At 35.2% G+C, this 18,091-nt stretch overlaps 1 protein-coding gene across 2 annotated transcripts in view; it reads right to left on the reverse strand.

The window, feature by feature from the left end:
- The window catches only part of LOC144435135 (uncharacterized), a 25,853-nt gene continuing 7,762 nt past the window's right edge, over nucleotides 1-18,091 (reverse strand). Inside the window, exons 4-12 of one of the 2 annotated variants that reach the window (XM_078123696.1) lie at nucleotides 16,304-16,445; nucleotides 12,106-12,218; nucleotides 9,127-11,496; nucleotides 8,383-8,503; nucleotides 7,869-7,971; nucleotides 7,050-7,238; nucleotides 6,518-6,564; nucleotides 6,158-6,196; nucleotides 1-3,656 (exon numbers count right to left, since the gene is read on the reverse strand). In XM_078123696.1, the coding sequence (XP_077979822.1) occupies nucleotides 3,436-3,656; nucleotides 6,158-6,196; nucleotides 6,518-6,564; nucleotides 7,050-7,238; nucleotides 7,869-7,971; nucleotides 8,383-8,503; nucleotides 9,127-11,496; nucleotides 12,106-12,218; nucleotides 16,304-16,445 (3,345 nt within the window). In that variant the 3' untranslated portion in view covers nucleotides 1-3,435. The remainder of the gene's footprint in view (nucleotides 3,657-6,157; nucleotides 6,197-6,517; nucleotides 6,565-7,049; nucleotides 7,239-7,868; nucleotides 7,972-8,382; nucleotides 8,504-9,126; nucleotides 11,497-12,105; nucleotides 12,219-16,303; nucleotides 16,446-18,091) is intronic. The other variant, XM_078123698.1, reaches the window with a different exon arrangement.

Consider the following 18,091-nt stretch of genomic DNA (forward strand, 5'->3'; position numbering starts at 1 on the left):
GTCATTTTGAAACTCATCATACATATATTTCCAAGTTGTATTTCTTTTATGTCAATCACAGTCCTTGGAGCTTTGCATTATTAAATTCGGGCTTCGCGAAAACACAGAGCATCGCAGTCACATGACAACAAATGGTTATCTCTATGTGGTCAATGAGGGCCCACAGTACAAGGATATTCGAGTACGGTTATGTAGATGAAATCGGTACCTACAAAACAACTAGTTTAGCTTTAAATTTAATAATGCAAATCTCCCAGGACTGTGAGAGAGTCTAATGTCTGTCGTGGATTACAGTAGTCTGTTGGTCTGCTTATATAACCACTAGCTACTATTTTATAAGGAGAAGCAATGCCTGGATCTCTCAGCAGCTACAGGTTTATATATAGTTTAGCCAGTCAAATAGAATTCCTGTATGCTAAGTGTATTTAAGCAATCACAAATATTCATCCTGGATTGAACAATTTTGTCACCTGACCAAGAGCTGGGATAAATCTGATAAAAGTGCACCAACTATATATGGTAATTAATCCATACCACAGAAAACTATCATAAATGTCATGGAATAAATTCTACAATATTACCTGACAGTAACCTACATATATTAGTACTAATGATTGATGAATAAGAGAATATGTTTTCTATTTCATAATGTGCATTGTTTGTCTTGATTACATAGTGAATTGAAGTCAAGCTTGACTTTGGAACTTTATTTGTATTTCTGACAGAAAACTGCAGCACACTACGAGGAACATGCATATAGTGCATGTAATACATATATATATATACTTAGCCTGTTTACTGCACTGTCTAGATCCATCGTCAGGTGGTTGTACCTCCTAGCCCTATAGCCTGTTTACTGCACTGTCAAGATACATCATTAGCTGGTTGTACCTCCTAGCCCTATAGCCTGTTTACTGCACTGTCAAAATACATCATTAGCAGGTTGTACCTCCTAGCCCTTGTATTCTCCGGGGGGCTAGGAGGTACTACCAGCTGATGATGTATCTCAACAGTGCGGTAAACAGGCTAGTATATACTATATGTTCACCAACTAATGAAGAAAACAGAAGTTTAGAACCTTGTGAATTGCTTCACGACTGAAAAGTGAAAAACATTTGATACATTTAATATAAAACAAAGAGTATTGCTTGGCATTGGTAACGTCCATAAAATACTGAAAAAAGATTAAAACATTGACAAAATAGCACCATAAAGAAAATAGGGTAGACACATACCATAACGAGGTAACCCACACACAATTTCAGTTTCAAACCCCATTGCATGTATTTTTTATATTGAAAAACAAATAAACTCATTCGTCAGTAAACAGAAATTAATCTTTATTTATTTGCTAAATTCTTGTAGAAGGTGTGAAACTATTTATCTTGGGTCTTTTGGCTACTTAATTAGCTTTCCAGATTTCAAATGCTAGATCTGTAAAACTGTATCTCATATTGTTCAGCAAAAAGCTAGTGTGTCTCACCTCACTTCTGAAACCTCTTAGACTGAACTACAAGACATATCACAGACCTAACAAAGTACAAGCTGCCCCGTTACGTTTCAAACTACACTATAACTCTATATTTGAATCGTCATCTTTTCATATATATCTAAATCTGTTGAAATTGAATGCAAAGTAACAAAAAAAAAAAAAAAAAAAAATTGGCAATGAAATTTGGCAGCCTCAACATTGTGTAAAATATTACAGTACGTAACTGCACCTAAGACCATTAAAAAGTTAGCAATTTTTGGCAAAAACTGGTCTTATTTTTGGGGTAAAACACTACTAGCATGGCAAGATATATATATACTAAATATCGCTACATGTAAATATTAATTTTTGATACAGCTATACAATTGCAAAAGACACAAACAGTATCAGAAATGTCACTTATATCTTACACACACAATATGTTATAATAATAATAATGTTGGGTTCTTATATAGCGCTTTCCCACACCGTGCTCAAAGCGCTTTAAAGCAACATTATTAATACAAGAAAGAACAGTACCAGTTACCTTGTTTATTTCCTTTTTTAAACCCTAATGTTTGAATCCCCATGGCCTTGGATTATTACAGTGGAGCCTTAGGGATTTAATAATTCATGGCTATTTTTTCCTACAGCTCTACCAGAAAACTAATTTCCCAAATTCTAATCCTAATGTGACATTAGCCTTTGAAAACAACACCCCATTATGATTATGCAAATATTTCTCATTAGAGTAATCACTATTTTTTTTCTTCCAAAATTTGGAGTCTGAATGAGAATAAAATATCAGTTTTATGACACTTGGATACATCTATATGGTTTATTTTGTAGCCTACTGGATACTATAATATGAATGCCTGCTGCCTATCTCTCACTCAACAACAATAAATAGTATGGTGAATATCTTGGTTGCCATAGTAACCTGTGACTAAAAGTTTTTCAGAATTATTAATTTTAAATCTTAAATTTTAACACATCAATCAATGAAAAGTATTTTTTAAAATTCCTGGACTACAAACTATCACAACAACAGCCCTGAAAATATTGGAAACTCCTGGTTTGAAACTAATACAGCGCCCTCTGGTGACAGGATACCTTGGGCACAGGCCTCTTGTCTGATACACCATCGACTCAAGTCATTCTAGAATATTCCTTTGTTTGGAAAATAAAAAACATATTATACTAAAACTGACTAACATTCCACTCATAAAGACTCAGTCTTTTTAAGACAACTACAAAATCTGTGCAGTGTGGTGCCATAAGTTACAAATGTTTGTCTTCGTATGACATTAAACTACTGACCCGATTAAATGGATCGACACATTAAATGATTTGCAATCAATTTCTAACATACTAACACAAGAACAAAAAAAAATCAACAAACATGAGAGTCTTTGTAAATTAGTGATTTTGGCTGCCTTGACAAAAACCATAACTGTAATCAAAACCAATATATAACACTAAACTACCTTAATGTCAAACTTATGAAGATTTTTTGTATCAATGCCTTGAATACAATGTACTGTACACTCAAGTCAAGAGCCAACTGAAAGTTAAAACACTTTGCAACTGTAGAGGCTTTTCTTGGATACTTTAATAGTATGTTAAATGTTCCTTGCACTGCTCTGTTGAATAGAAGTGTGCTGAATCACCAGTAGATTTGTGGGCTTGTTAAACACATTACTGCATACATTGTACATGATACAATGGTGTGCAATCATGTAATTTTTTTTATTGAAACGTCCATGTGAAACTGAATGATTAGACTTCTTCCAGTGGCTTAAAGTGATTACAACTACTTCAGTGAATGCGATCATGTAAATGGCTTTTCATCTGAAACTGAAATAAGTACGAAATAGACTGAAATCAGATGATGACCCTTTAAAACATATTACACCGTATTTAATATATTAGAGTCCACAGAGTGACTTCTCAGACGTCTGTCCTTACAGATAAAAAACACCATGTTTGGTTTTCTTTGGACTTTCTTCTTCAGCATTCTCCTCCTTCTCCACTTCCTTCTTCACTTCCTTCTTTCCCTTGTCTTTCTTTTTTTCTTTGTCCTTCTTTTTGTCTTTCTCTTTGTGTTTTTCCTTCTTTTCCTTACCCTTCTTATCCTTCTTTTTCTCCTTCTTCTGTACTTCCTGGTCTTCACCTTCAATCCATCCTGTCAAAAAAAAAAAGTTCTAAAAGTTAGCACTGGTGGCAAAAGTTGGTACCAAGTGTCTTTGATGGATGTGTATGACACATGTACAAGCAGTTTGCCCCTTACCAAAGAAAGACAGAAGTGACTATTTGGTTAATATTTTGTAAGTACATGTATAATATTACTGACTGGGAATGAAAGATATAGACATATACTGAGCACTACAGTATACTGACTGTATCAAGGCAAACACCTAATTTGAGACTTTAATTTCACAGAGAATTTCCACTCAGAAGTAATTTATAATATAAATTTCTGAAGCTGACAATTCTAAACTTTTCTATCCATATCAATTCTGGTATTTCATTCCAATAGCTTTTTTCAACTTCCCTACATTTTAACAAGGATGGATCTATGCGACAGGCTCTAGTTATATACATGGTTTCCAAGGCCCACAAATAGCGCCCTCAAGTGGTAGCCTATTGTTTATGATTCCTCCTTGTTCTTACCCTGGCTGTGCTTACTTATGGAAATTTAGAGACAGATATTGGGTTCTAATTTTCATCAACATTCTGCATATATATATATATCATCTGACAACTGAGTCAACAGACCAATATATGATAACAGATGCCATTGTGCAGACACCCATGACAACCACTGTCACAACACAGTTGAAGACAAGTAAATAGTCACATTAATTTTTTGTCATTGTTTGAGTATGCCAAACTAGAAAGTATAAGTCACTGAGTTTGACCATGTCATGGCATCAAAAACTAATCAAAACAACACTAATAGATCATTGACCAATCAGAATGCTTGACAATATTGGCCAATAACAGCCATGGATAGATACATATAGTGTACCTGACCTTGTTTGTATCCATAGCACAGCCAGTGGTTAGAATAGGGCAGAGAACCAGACTAACCTGTGAAGCAGTAAAACTAACAGTGACACACACACAGGGTGTAAATCACCAATGGGTCACAGCAAAACCATAAAGTATACAGGCAATCAAAAAGGCAAACAATGAAAACTCAAACACTCGTACCTTGACCTGATTCTATTAAAATCACACACAAGAAAACTACAAAAAAATTGTGAAAACTTACAAAATTGAACCGTTTGTATCTATTGGTATCTATCTACTTTTTACGATGAGCTATGCCTTCATGGGAATCACCCAAACAAACAAACAAACAAACAAACAAACAAACAAACAAAATGAACTGTACAAATAGGTATGTTTTCATGTTGACTTTGAACACTTCTGGGTGTATAGTTTTGATTAGCAAACTGTCAATGTCAATGAAGTCACTGTCTATGGTCTAAATTAACTCCACCAGATTGGCTTTATAAAACGTACATATAACTAATATCAGGGACACTTTCCAATTTCAATTTGAACATTACTAAGTGACCATAGATGTAAATATATGAACAAAATAATTCTAGCACTATACTTTCAACTCAACAGTATTACCGTTACTACTTTATACCATACACTAGCCAAGATATTGTCATTGAAGTTTGAACATAAAATATGGATTATATACCTGGTCATTCTATGTCACAACAACCTGTGTCTACGTCACTGGTTCTGTTGTATGAGTCAAATATGTTCCAAGTCACCATTATTTTTTCCCGATTTTTCATTAATTATATTATTTCCCAATATTTGTCTTCATTCAGACACAAAATACTCATGACCTAAGGGTTTGTCACCATGACTCTAATGACTTGTAGTGACAAGGCCCCTTAGGTCACTCATATTTTCCTTGGTTGAGCGAAGAAAAATATTGCAGAATTATATCAAATTATTACTACAATGTACGTTAGTATGACTATTACTTTGTATTTTAATTTCATGGATTCTCATATCTCCAGGGACATATTATGAGTTAGAGGACACAGATTTATCAAAGATTAGTAAAAAAAGATTTAAAATACAGTCAGGGAAGAAAGAACAGTTAAAGCAAGAACTATTGGAGTACAGGCATATTTCTATTATTCTACTGGTATTTCTATACTAGCATGTCAAGTATTACACAGGAAAGATATTAGAAGTACACATAAAAAGGAGAATAGTTCACAGTTAGCATGTTAACTACCACAAGATAGTATTAGACTTTTTTCATTCAGTACTTTTCTAGCAATACAACTCTATATGTACAGGTTAAGTATGACATTGCAGCCTGGAATCACATTTATCATGGATATGTTTCTGACATCAGGCTACAATGTACATAGAAATACTGTAGTGTTATGTAATTTGTTAAAGTAGTCCAAAGTACCAAAGATTTACCCATCTTATCATGCAATAGATCAGAGTAATATATGCATGTCTGCTTGCACCAATCAGTTGGTAGTATTCACTATCACATGACAACAAACATAAAATCTACATGTATGTATGCACCAATCAAATGGCTTCATTCAGTATCAAATGATCACAAACACAAAAGTATGTATGTATGTATGCATGCATGCTAATAGAACCGCCATTCACATGACAACCTACCTTCTTGTTTAGTCTTAAAATGAGTCACAATATCTTCTTCTGATACGTAGAAAGTACAGAAACAAAACAAATAAAGAAAAAACAGTGACAGAAAGAATACAGTCAGCACATAAGTATACACAATGTAGTGTCACAGAATGCATGCATGAATACATAGAATATCACCGCTCTCCGATCATGACAAGTGCAATTTTGTGACTGTGGTGAACATCGACAATACACGATCAGATATATGGAATCAAAGAAGAAAGTATGTGAGTTCTGAAGACTGTTAATGAAACTTAGCACAAAGGTGAGTTGAATCAATTGACATCAGACATACATGATACAGATAGACATACAGACGGACAAGGTACATACCTTTCTGTATCATCATGGCTTCTAGAGTCTTGTCTTCTTCATATTCTCTGCAAGTTAAAGCATAGAATGATTTTAGTTAAAAGATTATGATACACACAACACATAAGAACTTCATTATTACTTGTCTCTCTTAATATACACATGCAGTCTTACCAATGTTTCAGATAGGAACATCCACAACTTTAGCTTGTGAAAGAAGCTTATATTACCCACTGGCTATACAGAAAGTGAAGTAGTACCTCACCACAACTGTTCTTTTTGCAAGATAATCTTATATTTGGCAATCAATAACCAAATGAAAAACATATAGACTTTACTTAAGATTCTATCATCGTGAAAACATTCATCTGGCATCTAACAGAAATATCATACCCAAAACATGGGTGTTTGTGCCTTCAGATCTGGAAGTCATGCCTGCTCACATGTGATGAATTACCATTACCAAACATTCACATTGGAGCTGTGATATATATCTGGACAAATGTACATTATCAACCCACTGACTAGTAATTTCAATTGAACTAACACTCACCGAAGTCTGTCTTGTTCCATGGATTCTACAATCCTATTCCTTTGGCCTACAATCTCCATCAATCTCTCTATGAGTTCTTCTTCTCTTGTTTTGTCTTCATCTGTTTTCATAGTTGGTGATTTCTGCATTAGGCATCGCAGTTCAAACTCAACATCAGCATGTTCCTCTTCCAGTGATTGCTGTTGGGATCTGGGCACAGATTGATGTATAGGTCAAAGGTCAAATCTACAAACATTATACAGTTACTTCCTGAATAATCTAAAATTTCAGATACAGCTTTTGAGAGTGAAATCGTCATTATGTTATTAACCCTTTTCTTATATTGATGGTTTGGAACTCCTTGTGAGTCCATTCTGTATCAAGATAAAGTCAATGGCCATGTTCTCCCCATCCTGTGAGATACAACGTGAAGTGCCATGCCTATCAGAAAGAACCCACAGGTCGAAAGACATGTCATATCTTATAATGTTCTCCCTAGAATTTTTCTGCAAACTGGCTCAGAAACCAAAAACACTGGTTGCAAGTTGGAAACCAGAAAGAGGCATCTATGATAGGATGGCTGTTTTGCATTTGACATAATATTAAAATAGTTTGGAGTATACTTTTCATTTTAGCAAGAGGGTTCTAGAAAATTACAAGTTGGTTTCATGCATTTTAATGGATAGAAAACTGAATGAAATATTCAGTAAATGAAAAAAAAACCATCATAAGGACCATGTCTTCTGGTATATCCCACTATATTTTACTGTTGCAAACTCTTTCCCACTTGTAAAATTACACCTATGACAGACAATGATTGAAACCTTCAATGATACTTACAAGTAAATAAGTTCATTTTCTCTGCGAACAAGTCCATTCTTATTATTTATCAATTCAAACCAGTGTTTTAGCATTTCTTCTTCTGCTTCTTGTGAGACATCTCCTAGAAGATCAGAAAGATTGTGGGTTGTCATTAGCTTTGCATCTCTTATCACCAGTAGTTAGTTGCTATGGAAACAATCAATGTAGTTTTACAACAATAGCATGGAAACCAAATATTAAACTTTTTGTTATGTGGTCATGGCAATAGGGTGTGTCAGTTGTAACTTCCAATTAAAGTGGATGTGAACACATTTTCTCAGAGATGTATTAAGATATATCGCACTGTTAACATAGTAGCTTGTAAGCTTGCTTTTATCCTAATACCAGTCTGTGCAATTGTGTTTTGTACACTGTGAGGTATGGGGACTGTAGTAACTCACACACACGCACACACACTCATGCATGCACGCAGACAGACAGACAAACAGACAGACAGACACTATAGCTAGCAAGCAAGGAATTTGAATATTACCTTCCATTCCTTCTCGGAGTTGCTTTTCCATGATGACACCTTTCTCTTCCAGTTCTGTCTGTAATTTGTCCAATTCAGTCAGTTCCTGTTTGATGTCCTCAGCTGTCATGCTTTTATTCACCTATGAACAATTCATATCACTTTTCATTATTACAATGCAGACAACAAACAAAGGTTGGCAGTATTTGATATTACCGAGGGCTATATCAGAAAGAACAAGACAAACAAAAGTGAAATGGTGTAATGTTCAGAAGATAAGAAGTACACTACACAGAAATCAGATGGCGTGATTGAGATAAAGTTTACAGTATGAATGTACAGTCAGCCAATCACACAATGTACAATACTATAATGTTGTGTTGGAAAGGCAGGTGATACATAATAACTACCCTCACATGGATGTGATGTACATTTACACGTATGTATTGCCTGTCTTATCTTTACTTCAAACACTGAAGGGAGATCTCCCAACTGTGGAATCTTTCTAAGTCATCTTATTATCTATAATGAGATGTGCCAAATTGATGCTTTCAGTTTCCTACATAAAAACATAGATCTATGCTTATTCCCATCAACAGTGAGGCACTTAAACCTTGTAATGTCGTAAGGTACTCCTACTGAACTCTAACTGCACATTATTGGCTATTCTGTCTTTTGCATGAAATTTGAAAACTGGGCAATATTTCATTCAGTTATATATGAATGATCCATATTTTTATTATTTTTTATTATTTATATACTAACCTTTCTTCTCTGTGCTGGTGGTGGAGGAGCTCTCCTTTTGACAATCCTTGCAACTGAAGGACTTGGTGATGATGTTCTTCCTCCCTTGCTGCCAGGTGACAGATTTCTTGATGGTCTCTCAGACAGTTCAGGTTGTCTTTTTGGCTTTGCAGGTGGTTCTCCTGGTGATGCTGGTCTTGTAACCTCATCAAGTTTCTGAGATACATCATTTCTTTTAAGTTTGGGTGACCGTGGTGGTGCTTGTGGTTGTTCTGCACCACTGCTTTGTACATTTGTTGCCTTGACAACAACTACTGGACTTCCCCCTGGAGGAGGTGGTGGTGGTGCTCGGCGTGATTTCCGGGCTGGTCTGGAAGGACTCGGCGCCTGATCTTTGCCTGGTGGAGTTGGAGCAGGTTTTCTAATCGATCCTGGAGATGGTGTAGCAGGTTTTGAATCAAGTGCACTACCAGTCTGTAAGGTGTGTGATTTAGGTGGGGGTGGCCGAGGTGGAGGTACTTTTTTCTGCTGCCTTGCCATTGAACCCTGCAATTCTCTCAGCACATCTGCTCTACTCTTCACTCCTGATGGGGTTCTCTGTGTAGGATGTGCTGTATTGTACTTGGAACTGGCATTGTCAGGATAGTTAAATTTTCTCTTCTGTACAGGTGAGCCTGTGAAAGGATTCACCAGAGTTTCCTCACTGTCTATAGGGGAACCAGTAAATGGGTTTTTAGAAGGATCTATTTCCTCATCATCATCGCTCTTCTCATCGTAATGACTTGAAAATGGATTGTAGTCTTCTAACTCCTCATTTGCTGCAACTTCTCCTTTTTGCACATCTTTCGCCTCCTCCTCTCCTTCTTCTTCATCATCACCACCAAAGAATGGGTTATAACTCTCATCATCTGCTTCTTCTTCTTTTTGATTTTCCTCCAGTTTTTCTCCTTTCACACCATCAGACAGATTTTCTCTCCTCACATCATCTGTCTGATTTACATTTTCTTCTTCGTTACTTTTAACTGAGACAGTGTCTTTGTTAGTTTCACTGTCTTTTGAAGTTGCTACGACTTCAGCATTTTCTACATCCTCCTGTTTTTCAGAATCTTTCTCCTCAATATTTTTCACATCTTGGTTATTGTCTGTGACTCCCACATCTACATTTATCTGTGCATTGTTAATGTCACTTTCAGTATCAATTACAACTTTTATATCTGTTTTGTTTTCAATTTCCAAAACATCATCGGGACTAACTTTATCCCCAGGTGGAATTATTTTCTCAGCTGACTCTTCTGCCGCCACTCCTTCAACTTTACCTGTAGGACTGTCATCATCTGACTCAGCGAATGGATTTTTGTCATCAGCTGACTCCGCACACTCAGTAAATGGATTGTTGTCATCACTTGACTCAGCAAATGGATTATTATCTTCAGCACTTACATATTCATCATCTCCATCTGTTTTCAAATCCTCATCTTCTGCATCTTTTTCTACATCCTTTTCCGTCACTTCCATGTCTTCAAGGATCTGCAAAGGATCGTCATCTTCTGTCTTCATTGCCACGTCATCACCAGTGCCATCCTTATCTTTGCCAGATAGCTGTGTATCACACACTACAGCTGATCCAACTTTTTTATCATCTCCCTGACCTGATTCATCTACATTTATTTCCTTCAATTCCTTTTTACTTTCATCGACATCAATTTTATTTTGTCTTGTATTTTTCGTATCTGTTACATCACACGTCTTCAACAGTGTCTCATCCTCCTTCAAAGGTTCACTACATGTAACTTTTGTTTCCTTGTTTTCAATCTTAACAACTTCTCTTTTCCTGACAGCAGCTAGTGACTGTAGAAGTCCACTCCGCATTGCTGCATCATTGACAGGTGGTATAGGCTGACTTATATCCTTCCTATCTCCCTTTGTGGGTGAACTGACAGTAAGAACACTTTTCTTACTTCTGTCATCAGTTTTACTAACAGATACAGCTGATCCATTTTCAAATAACTTCTTCTTGGCATTAACATTAGATATATATCCTATTTCACTCCCTGATGTCTTTTTTTCCTCCTTTTTTTTGTCATTGTCACGTTCTATTGACGACTTTTTGTCTTTCCCCAGAAATTTCGGCCCAGGTGTAGGTTTCTTGTGGCAATCTTTCTTGTGTAAAGTACATTCAAATTGGTTGCCATCTGTTATTTTATAACTTCCTGGTCGTAGAGTAGCTTTGCAGTCTTTACATCTAAAACAGGCTCTGTGGTAAAGTTTGCCACTGGCAACATGTCTTTCAAGTAGATATACTTTCTTTCCACACGCTGCACATTTATCACCAAAAGAACTTCCTCGATGACTTTGTTTTAATAATTCTAGTGAAGATGATTTGCTATCAACCTTAAGTATTAAAGTAAAAAGAAAGACCTGCTAGTTCAGTATGATCAAAGTGATTGGCATAAAGAAAGACTCACTAATTCTCAGTCTAGCAAGATAATCAAGATAGATCAAGTACGATCTAAAATGAAGAGATTACAGCTAAGTCTTTAGATCATGTAGATAGTCTTCTAATTCAATTTAATAAGATGAGACTGGCATAAACAAATTCATTTTCTTCTCATGATTTACATCATATACATGTAATAGAGATGGTATCATTTTGTACGGTCATTGTGGAAAACAATTTTTTGCCCACAGCTCCATCCTTTGTAAAGACTGTTAGCCCTACACATGTCACTACTTACTTTTATAGATTGTGTATTAGAAGATGTGATGTTATACATGTACATAGTTTGGAGAACTATCAATAGATAAATAAATAAAAAACACATGCCTACACACAGAGAGACATCCCCCCCCCCCCCACACACACACACATTCATATACATCTTCATATTTATGTACAGGAGTCCATTCACCATACTCTCCATGAGTGAAAGGTACAGAAAAGAGAAGAGATTTGTCTGATGTACATACACCTACACATCTGATGAAGTAGAAATGACATACCTTGCCACGTCCTTTATCTTGTTCTTTATCTTTCTCTACATGTATTATTTTCTTGTGTTGGACTTCTGGGGATGTGGAAGTTCTCTTGTAGCCTTTGACTGGTTTAGTTCCACCTATAACAAACCCAAAGAGTAAATACATATATACTGCGTAAGCACTGAGATATGAATATACAGAAATTGGTGAATCAGTGAACACAGTGCTGAAATGAACCCTTTATAAGCTTACACATTTTTATAGATAGCACACTCAGAGTAAACTCAATTACGAGCCAGAGTTGTATTTGCTTGCTAAAGGGGAAGACAAGAGTTAGTGTATGTTCATCAAGAGTTTGATGTGTGAACCTGTCCAAGCCATGAAAGTAATACAGAGAGTAGAACTATGGATAACATTTTTTTTTAATAATGTACAGAATGCAGTCCTAAATTTTGCCGAGTGTGGTGTTACTGGCAGAACTGTTTGGTACTAAGTGATGAGGAGTGTACACAGTGGGGCATCTTTCAGTCAGTCTACATGTACCCTTGATGACAAATTAGGGTTCCAATAGCACAAGTTGCAAACATGTCAAGTCCCATGGAATTAAGTTTAGATTTTCCATAGTGACCTATGAAATATGGACAAAGCTGCAAAGGTTTTGGCAAAAATCTAATGTCTAGTCCAATGAACAATAAACAAATTCACTGGGCTTCAATACTTGTTTTCACTTAAATTTACAGAAGTTTTGGGTCATACAGCAACAATTTTTGGGTAAATGTATATACTGTAATATGAATTCCCGGGTATTTAGTTGTGCTACAAAGTCAACTTTAATGAACAATAAAGAAATTAACTTGGCTTAAAAATTGTTTCCACTTATAAAATTTACACAAATTTCAATTGAGTCATCAGACTCTTTTAAGTTATTTTATATAACATATGATGAATCAGTTGTACTACCAAACCATTTGGTGCTGTTTCAAAACATGACAATTTGACTTGTAAGGATATTTTCATCATTTTATGTCTGATCACTAAATTGATAAATCCCATTTTTCCTGTAATTTCCAAGAATTATTTTCGAATGTTCAAGGATTTCTGAAGAATGGACTGTGGTTTGACAAGTAGTGTAACGAACACTTAATTTTACAGGTAGTTCCTAGACTTGAAGTTGAACTTACTTCCATGGCATGGACACGGTATACACATCAGTGATGTCAAATTTTGTTATTTTTTCAATACAATGAATTAGCTGCCCAGATGCATAATACCCAAACCAACAGTATGATCAAATTATAAACAAAACATTACCTCAATTCAATAAAATTGTTCTTGAAAGAAAATTGGGTCTGTTATTAATCATTATTTTCTGGGGAATTTGTTTCTGGAAGAGAAGAATTATACTAAGGATATTACAGGAATCCCTTCATAACCAGGAATGGATGTGGATTTGTCTTTCCATGGATCAAATATACATGTATGTACACATCCTGAGACGGACAGTAGACAAACATAGAAATGAACAGGGAACAGTGACAGAGACATCATCCACATACACAATGTAGACACACATGATCTGTAACATCCTGATCTTTGGTAGCACCTGTGTTGAATTTGGGAACAAGATACTGTATTTGCTGCCGTTGAGTTTTTCTAACTATTTTGCTAATACCTTGTGTCTGCTATCAATGGAGCTCCTTTTGAAAGATTTGAAAGCCAATGAACAGGGGACAGCGACAGCGACAGAGACAGAGACAGAAACAGAGACACAGAGAGATATCCACATAGACAAACAACATCTGTAACATTCCCAATCTTAGGAAGCACAGTAGAAGAATTCAACAGTGCATGCTAAATTTTGGGAAAAATACCGCATCTGCGTTTAGGCTTTTCTAACTACTTATACCTTGTTTCCATTAACAATGGAATTTCACTGAAAATGGATTTTGTTTCTTCTAGAAATACAACTGATTTTCATTTTGCTATTTCTCAATACCTTGTTTCCACTGACAATGGAATTTTACTGAAAATGGATTTTTTTCTAGAATTACAACTGATTTTCATTAGAGTTTTTGCTAAGGGTGGTATGTAGGTAAAAGCTATAGAGGTCCGCCAGTAACTTTATAGGAGTTTAAAAACAAGGTTTAAATGGCAGATTGTATGGAGACTAGGACAGTTTTATCTCTTTCCCTCTTTCTGTTACCAGGGTTCTCTAACCTTTAATACATTGTACATAGCAAAAAGTACTGTTTGTGTTCACTGACAAGTAAACCCTATAAAAAATACAATACTATGCAGTACTGTATGTGTACACAAAAGTGACACTTTACAGCTAGTGTCTGATATCTCTAAGGAAAGTGGCTTGTTTAGTATAAATGTCAAAATGTAATCAGTTTTTATCTCATAATAGCCCTACATTGGATAATATAATGCTTTCTACTACTTGGACTTTTAAATGCTTTAGTTTAACTTTGATTGATGTCCATACACATTCCAACAAGTTACAATCACTTACTTTGTAATAGACTACACTGTCTTATTATACACTGAACAAAGCCTTTACTACATGTAATACAATGGCTTGGAATCCATGCCGTCTCGTTTTGTGGTAATTTTAGGCAATAAAGTATCTAGTGCTTAGCACATGTAGCAAGGATTGTCCTGTTTTGAAGTTATTTCAGGAAATGAAATGCCGAATGGTTAGCATGGATTCTGTGCTCCCTATATTCTACACTAAGTTTGGGAATGGATCAAGTTAGCCAGGAATCCATGCAGATGGGGATTTTGAATTCATTATTTTGGGAAATCAAAATTCAAAATTCCTAATCGCCGGGATTCTTGGCTCGGATCGTGTAGTTAGTACTAAGATACTAGCAAGGATTTTATGCTTTACATAATTAACAGCAGTTTTTGAAAAAGTTTTTTTTTTTTTTTTTTTTTTTTGGGGGGGGGGGTGATACACAGCAGGTAAAGCAGGGATTCCACATAATATATATACTAAGTAGTTCAAGACACAGAAGCAAAGCAAAGCAAAGCAAAGCAAAGCAAAGCAAATCATACAAACAGTAGTGTCAATCTAAGACCATTTAAACCATAGACCCTACATTTTGTATGTGTAGGGTCTATGTTTAAACACTAGAACTAGTTCAAAACAGATATGCAAATCACACCAGTCTCAAGTGTAATAAAATGTCTGATAGAGTTATGTACTTGATAATGGATTGGAATGTATGTTTATGAGGTAGATTTTCAGTTTTAGATGTTGACACCAAAGTACAAAATGTATTTATGCAATCAATTGTAGATGTTGACACCAAAGTACAAAATGTACATGGTAAGTGGTACTATAGAATGATTCAATATGACACTATGTGATAAGAACTTCACCAAGTTACATTTACTCTATTCGTCTAAATGAGTCAGAGTTTGTTAGACTAGATCACAATTGGGTCATAGTTTATGGCACAAACAGTTGGCATACCATAAATTACATGTACCAGTTGATATAGGCTTTCATTCATACCTTTACAACTCAACCTCAAAATTAGTTTATACAAAAGTTCTGTAGCCCACACAACAATGCATAGTTTATGACTAATAAAACTTTAAGATATTGAATAACAAGTTCTCATGATTTAGAAGTTTTAATACTAGTATACATACAGTAGTTTGAAGTGTTTCTTCAACTAGGTGACACATTTACTAACTTGTCAGATATTAGTAATCAATGTGTCATGTCATACCTTATTCCAAAACAATTTCATTGGTGTGAAATAAAATATAACAAAATTTCACAGTAACTAGTTACTTTATTGTTAGTCATCACATACACATACAAATGTTAACCATCATTACGTACAAGCACAGCTACTGTACAGCGTGCACGTTTTGCCCTTTCTCAGCTACGCCTATACACTACATGAACACCTGTATAACAAACACACAACAATAACGAATCAACAGTAAACTGAAAGGTCTAACACAGTACACATACTAATCATGCTAACGCATTTACAATGTATAAACAAATCCTTGATTCTACAAAAATGATAAGACTTACATGGAAAGCACATCATTTTGGAAACAACAACATCAGTGCACGCCTTCAGGATTTCTGCTCAGGTTGAATGGTGTACACATGTAGTACGCAGTACTTGATCTGCCTATTGTTACACATGAGAACACACATTACAAGCACCTACTAGAACTCCTACACACTAACCTGGTATGTTACGCTGGAAATAGTTGTAATATTGTGATACATAGGTCATTATACTCAGTTTATCTGGCACTGCCATGGCAACCATATCTTCGGCATCAAGTAGGGCCGTAATGCCAAGTTCTTTTTCAGCTGTCTCAAAAGCCTGTAAACATTAACAGGGAATGACATGGGGAGAAAACAAGGTCAGTTCACTTTTATTTCTTGTGAATTAGTTCCTGGTTTTCAATACTTGAGTTTATTTACGACAAATGGAAGTACTGTATCTTCACACTTCATGTAAATGTTTATACAATGTATTCAATAATTTCCATGTTGGTCTTGGAAATTAATTTTTTGGTCAACTGTAAAATAACATCAAACCACATGTACATATACTGGTATGTCATTTTCATGACCATTATCACTGTTTAGCCTTGAGTCCAGTTGTGTGGGAATTTTGCTCTTTCTTTATCCCTACAACGCCTGGCATTTTGCTAACAATATAATCCTATGGCCAGAAAGCTCGTCTGGATGCCAACGTGATCTCTAACCCCAAGACTCGATGAAGGATATCACTACACTACATATACCAGAATGCAGGCACCAATTCTTTTTTGGGGTTTTTAATTCCTCCAATCATGAGATGATATCAATAGCATCACCATGTGATCAAAACCAACTAAGAGCTGTACAATGTAAACATGATTACCAGATTCAACATAGCTGTGGAAAATGGTATTCTAATTTTACGTTTGAATATATGACAGTTGTAGTGAAATGCCTATAGTCTGGATGCAAATGTGGTCTCTAACGAAACCACCAGTGAATGGAGGTGTAAATTGTAATGATACCATATAGGAGTTAGACTGTGAAATGCCAGCCATGATATGGGAAATTGATAGCAAAATCCCTATACATGTACAACTGGATTTTAGGCTAATTATAAATTTATACTGTATGTACATGTATGAATTATATGTTACATTTGTACCTTTGACACGGATTCCTATCTGAATGGCAAATACAACTATTTTTGACTTCAAAACATTGTCACTGGTTTAAAGTTTTGCATGAACAATCACATTTATGACATAAATGGATACCAATTTTCCATTAACTTGTAAAGTGTTCTCCCTCTTTCTTGCCATTCTGCATAATACACTTAGTGATTATTGTGCTACAGTAGTCTAGAGACTAGGCTATCATATTGGCTTGTTATTGTGTGTTCAGGTGAATGACATTTTCAAGCCAGATAGCCAAGTCTCTGGGCTATTATTGTACATACACTCTGAAGTACTCTGTGTACACTGAGATGTACACTAACAATTCAGACTTACATATTTTCAATAATTCTTTAATTATCACACAATATAGCTGATGTGGTGAAAGTAATTGTTGAAGCTCATAAATTTAAAGTGCCTGAAAAACTTATCTTAAAATTCCATTTGACAATTTCATTTTTATTCAATTCAAATATACCAATCTTGTGTTACTATCAATGAAATCACAAAGTCATTAGTTCAGTTCTACATGTAGCCTGCATAGGTGTGATAAATTTAATGTTGTTTGTATTTCCAGAAGAATTTCCTTTTCACTAAAGAAACTGTTTACAAAAAGTAAACATGAAACTAAAATATTTGCAGAACAAAGTCCATGTTTTTATTGGTCACTTCAATCAATTTTTGATGGTAATCTAGAGCACTATGCAAGTATAAATGTATGCTTTTTATCAGACTGAATGACAGAACTCTTTGCTGTCAGAATAGAAACCTAAAGGTAACACCTTTGACTAAAAAAATTCCCAGAATT

The sequence above is a fragment of the Glandiceps talaboti genome, chromosome 5, assembly GCF_964340395.1.
Source record: "Glandiceps talaboti chromosome 5, keGlaTala1.1, whole genome shotgun sequence".
Classification (NCBI taxonomy): domain Eukaryota; kingdom Metazoa; phylum Hemichordata; class Enteropneusta; family Spengelidae; genus Glandiceps; species Glandiceps talaboti.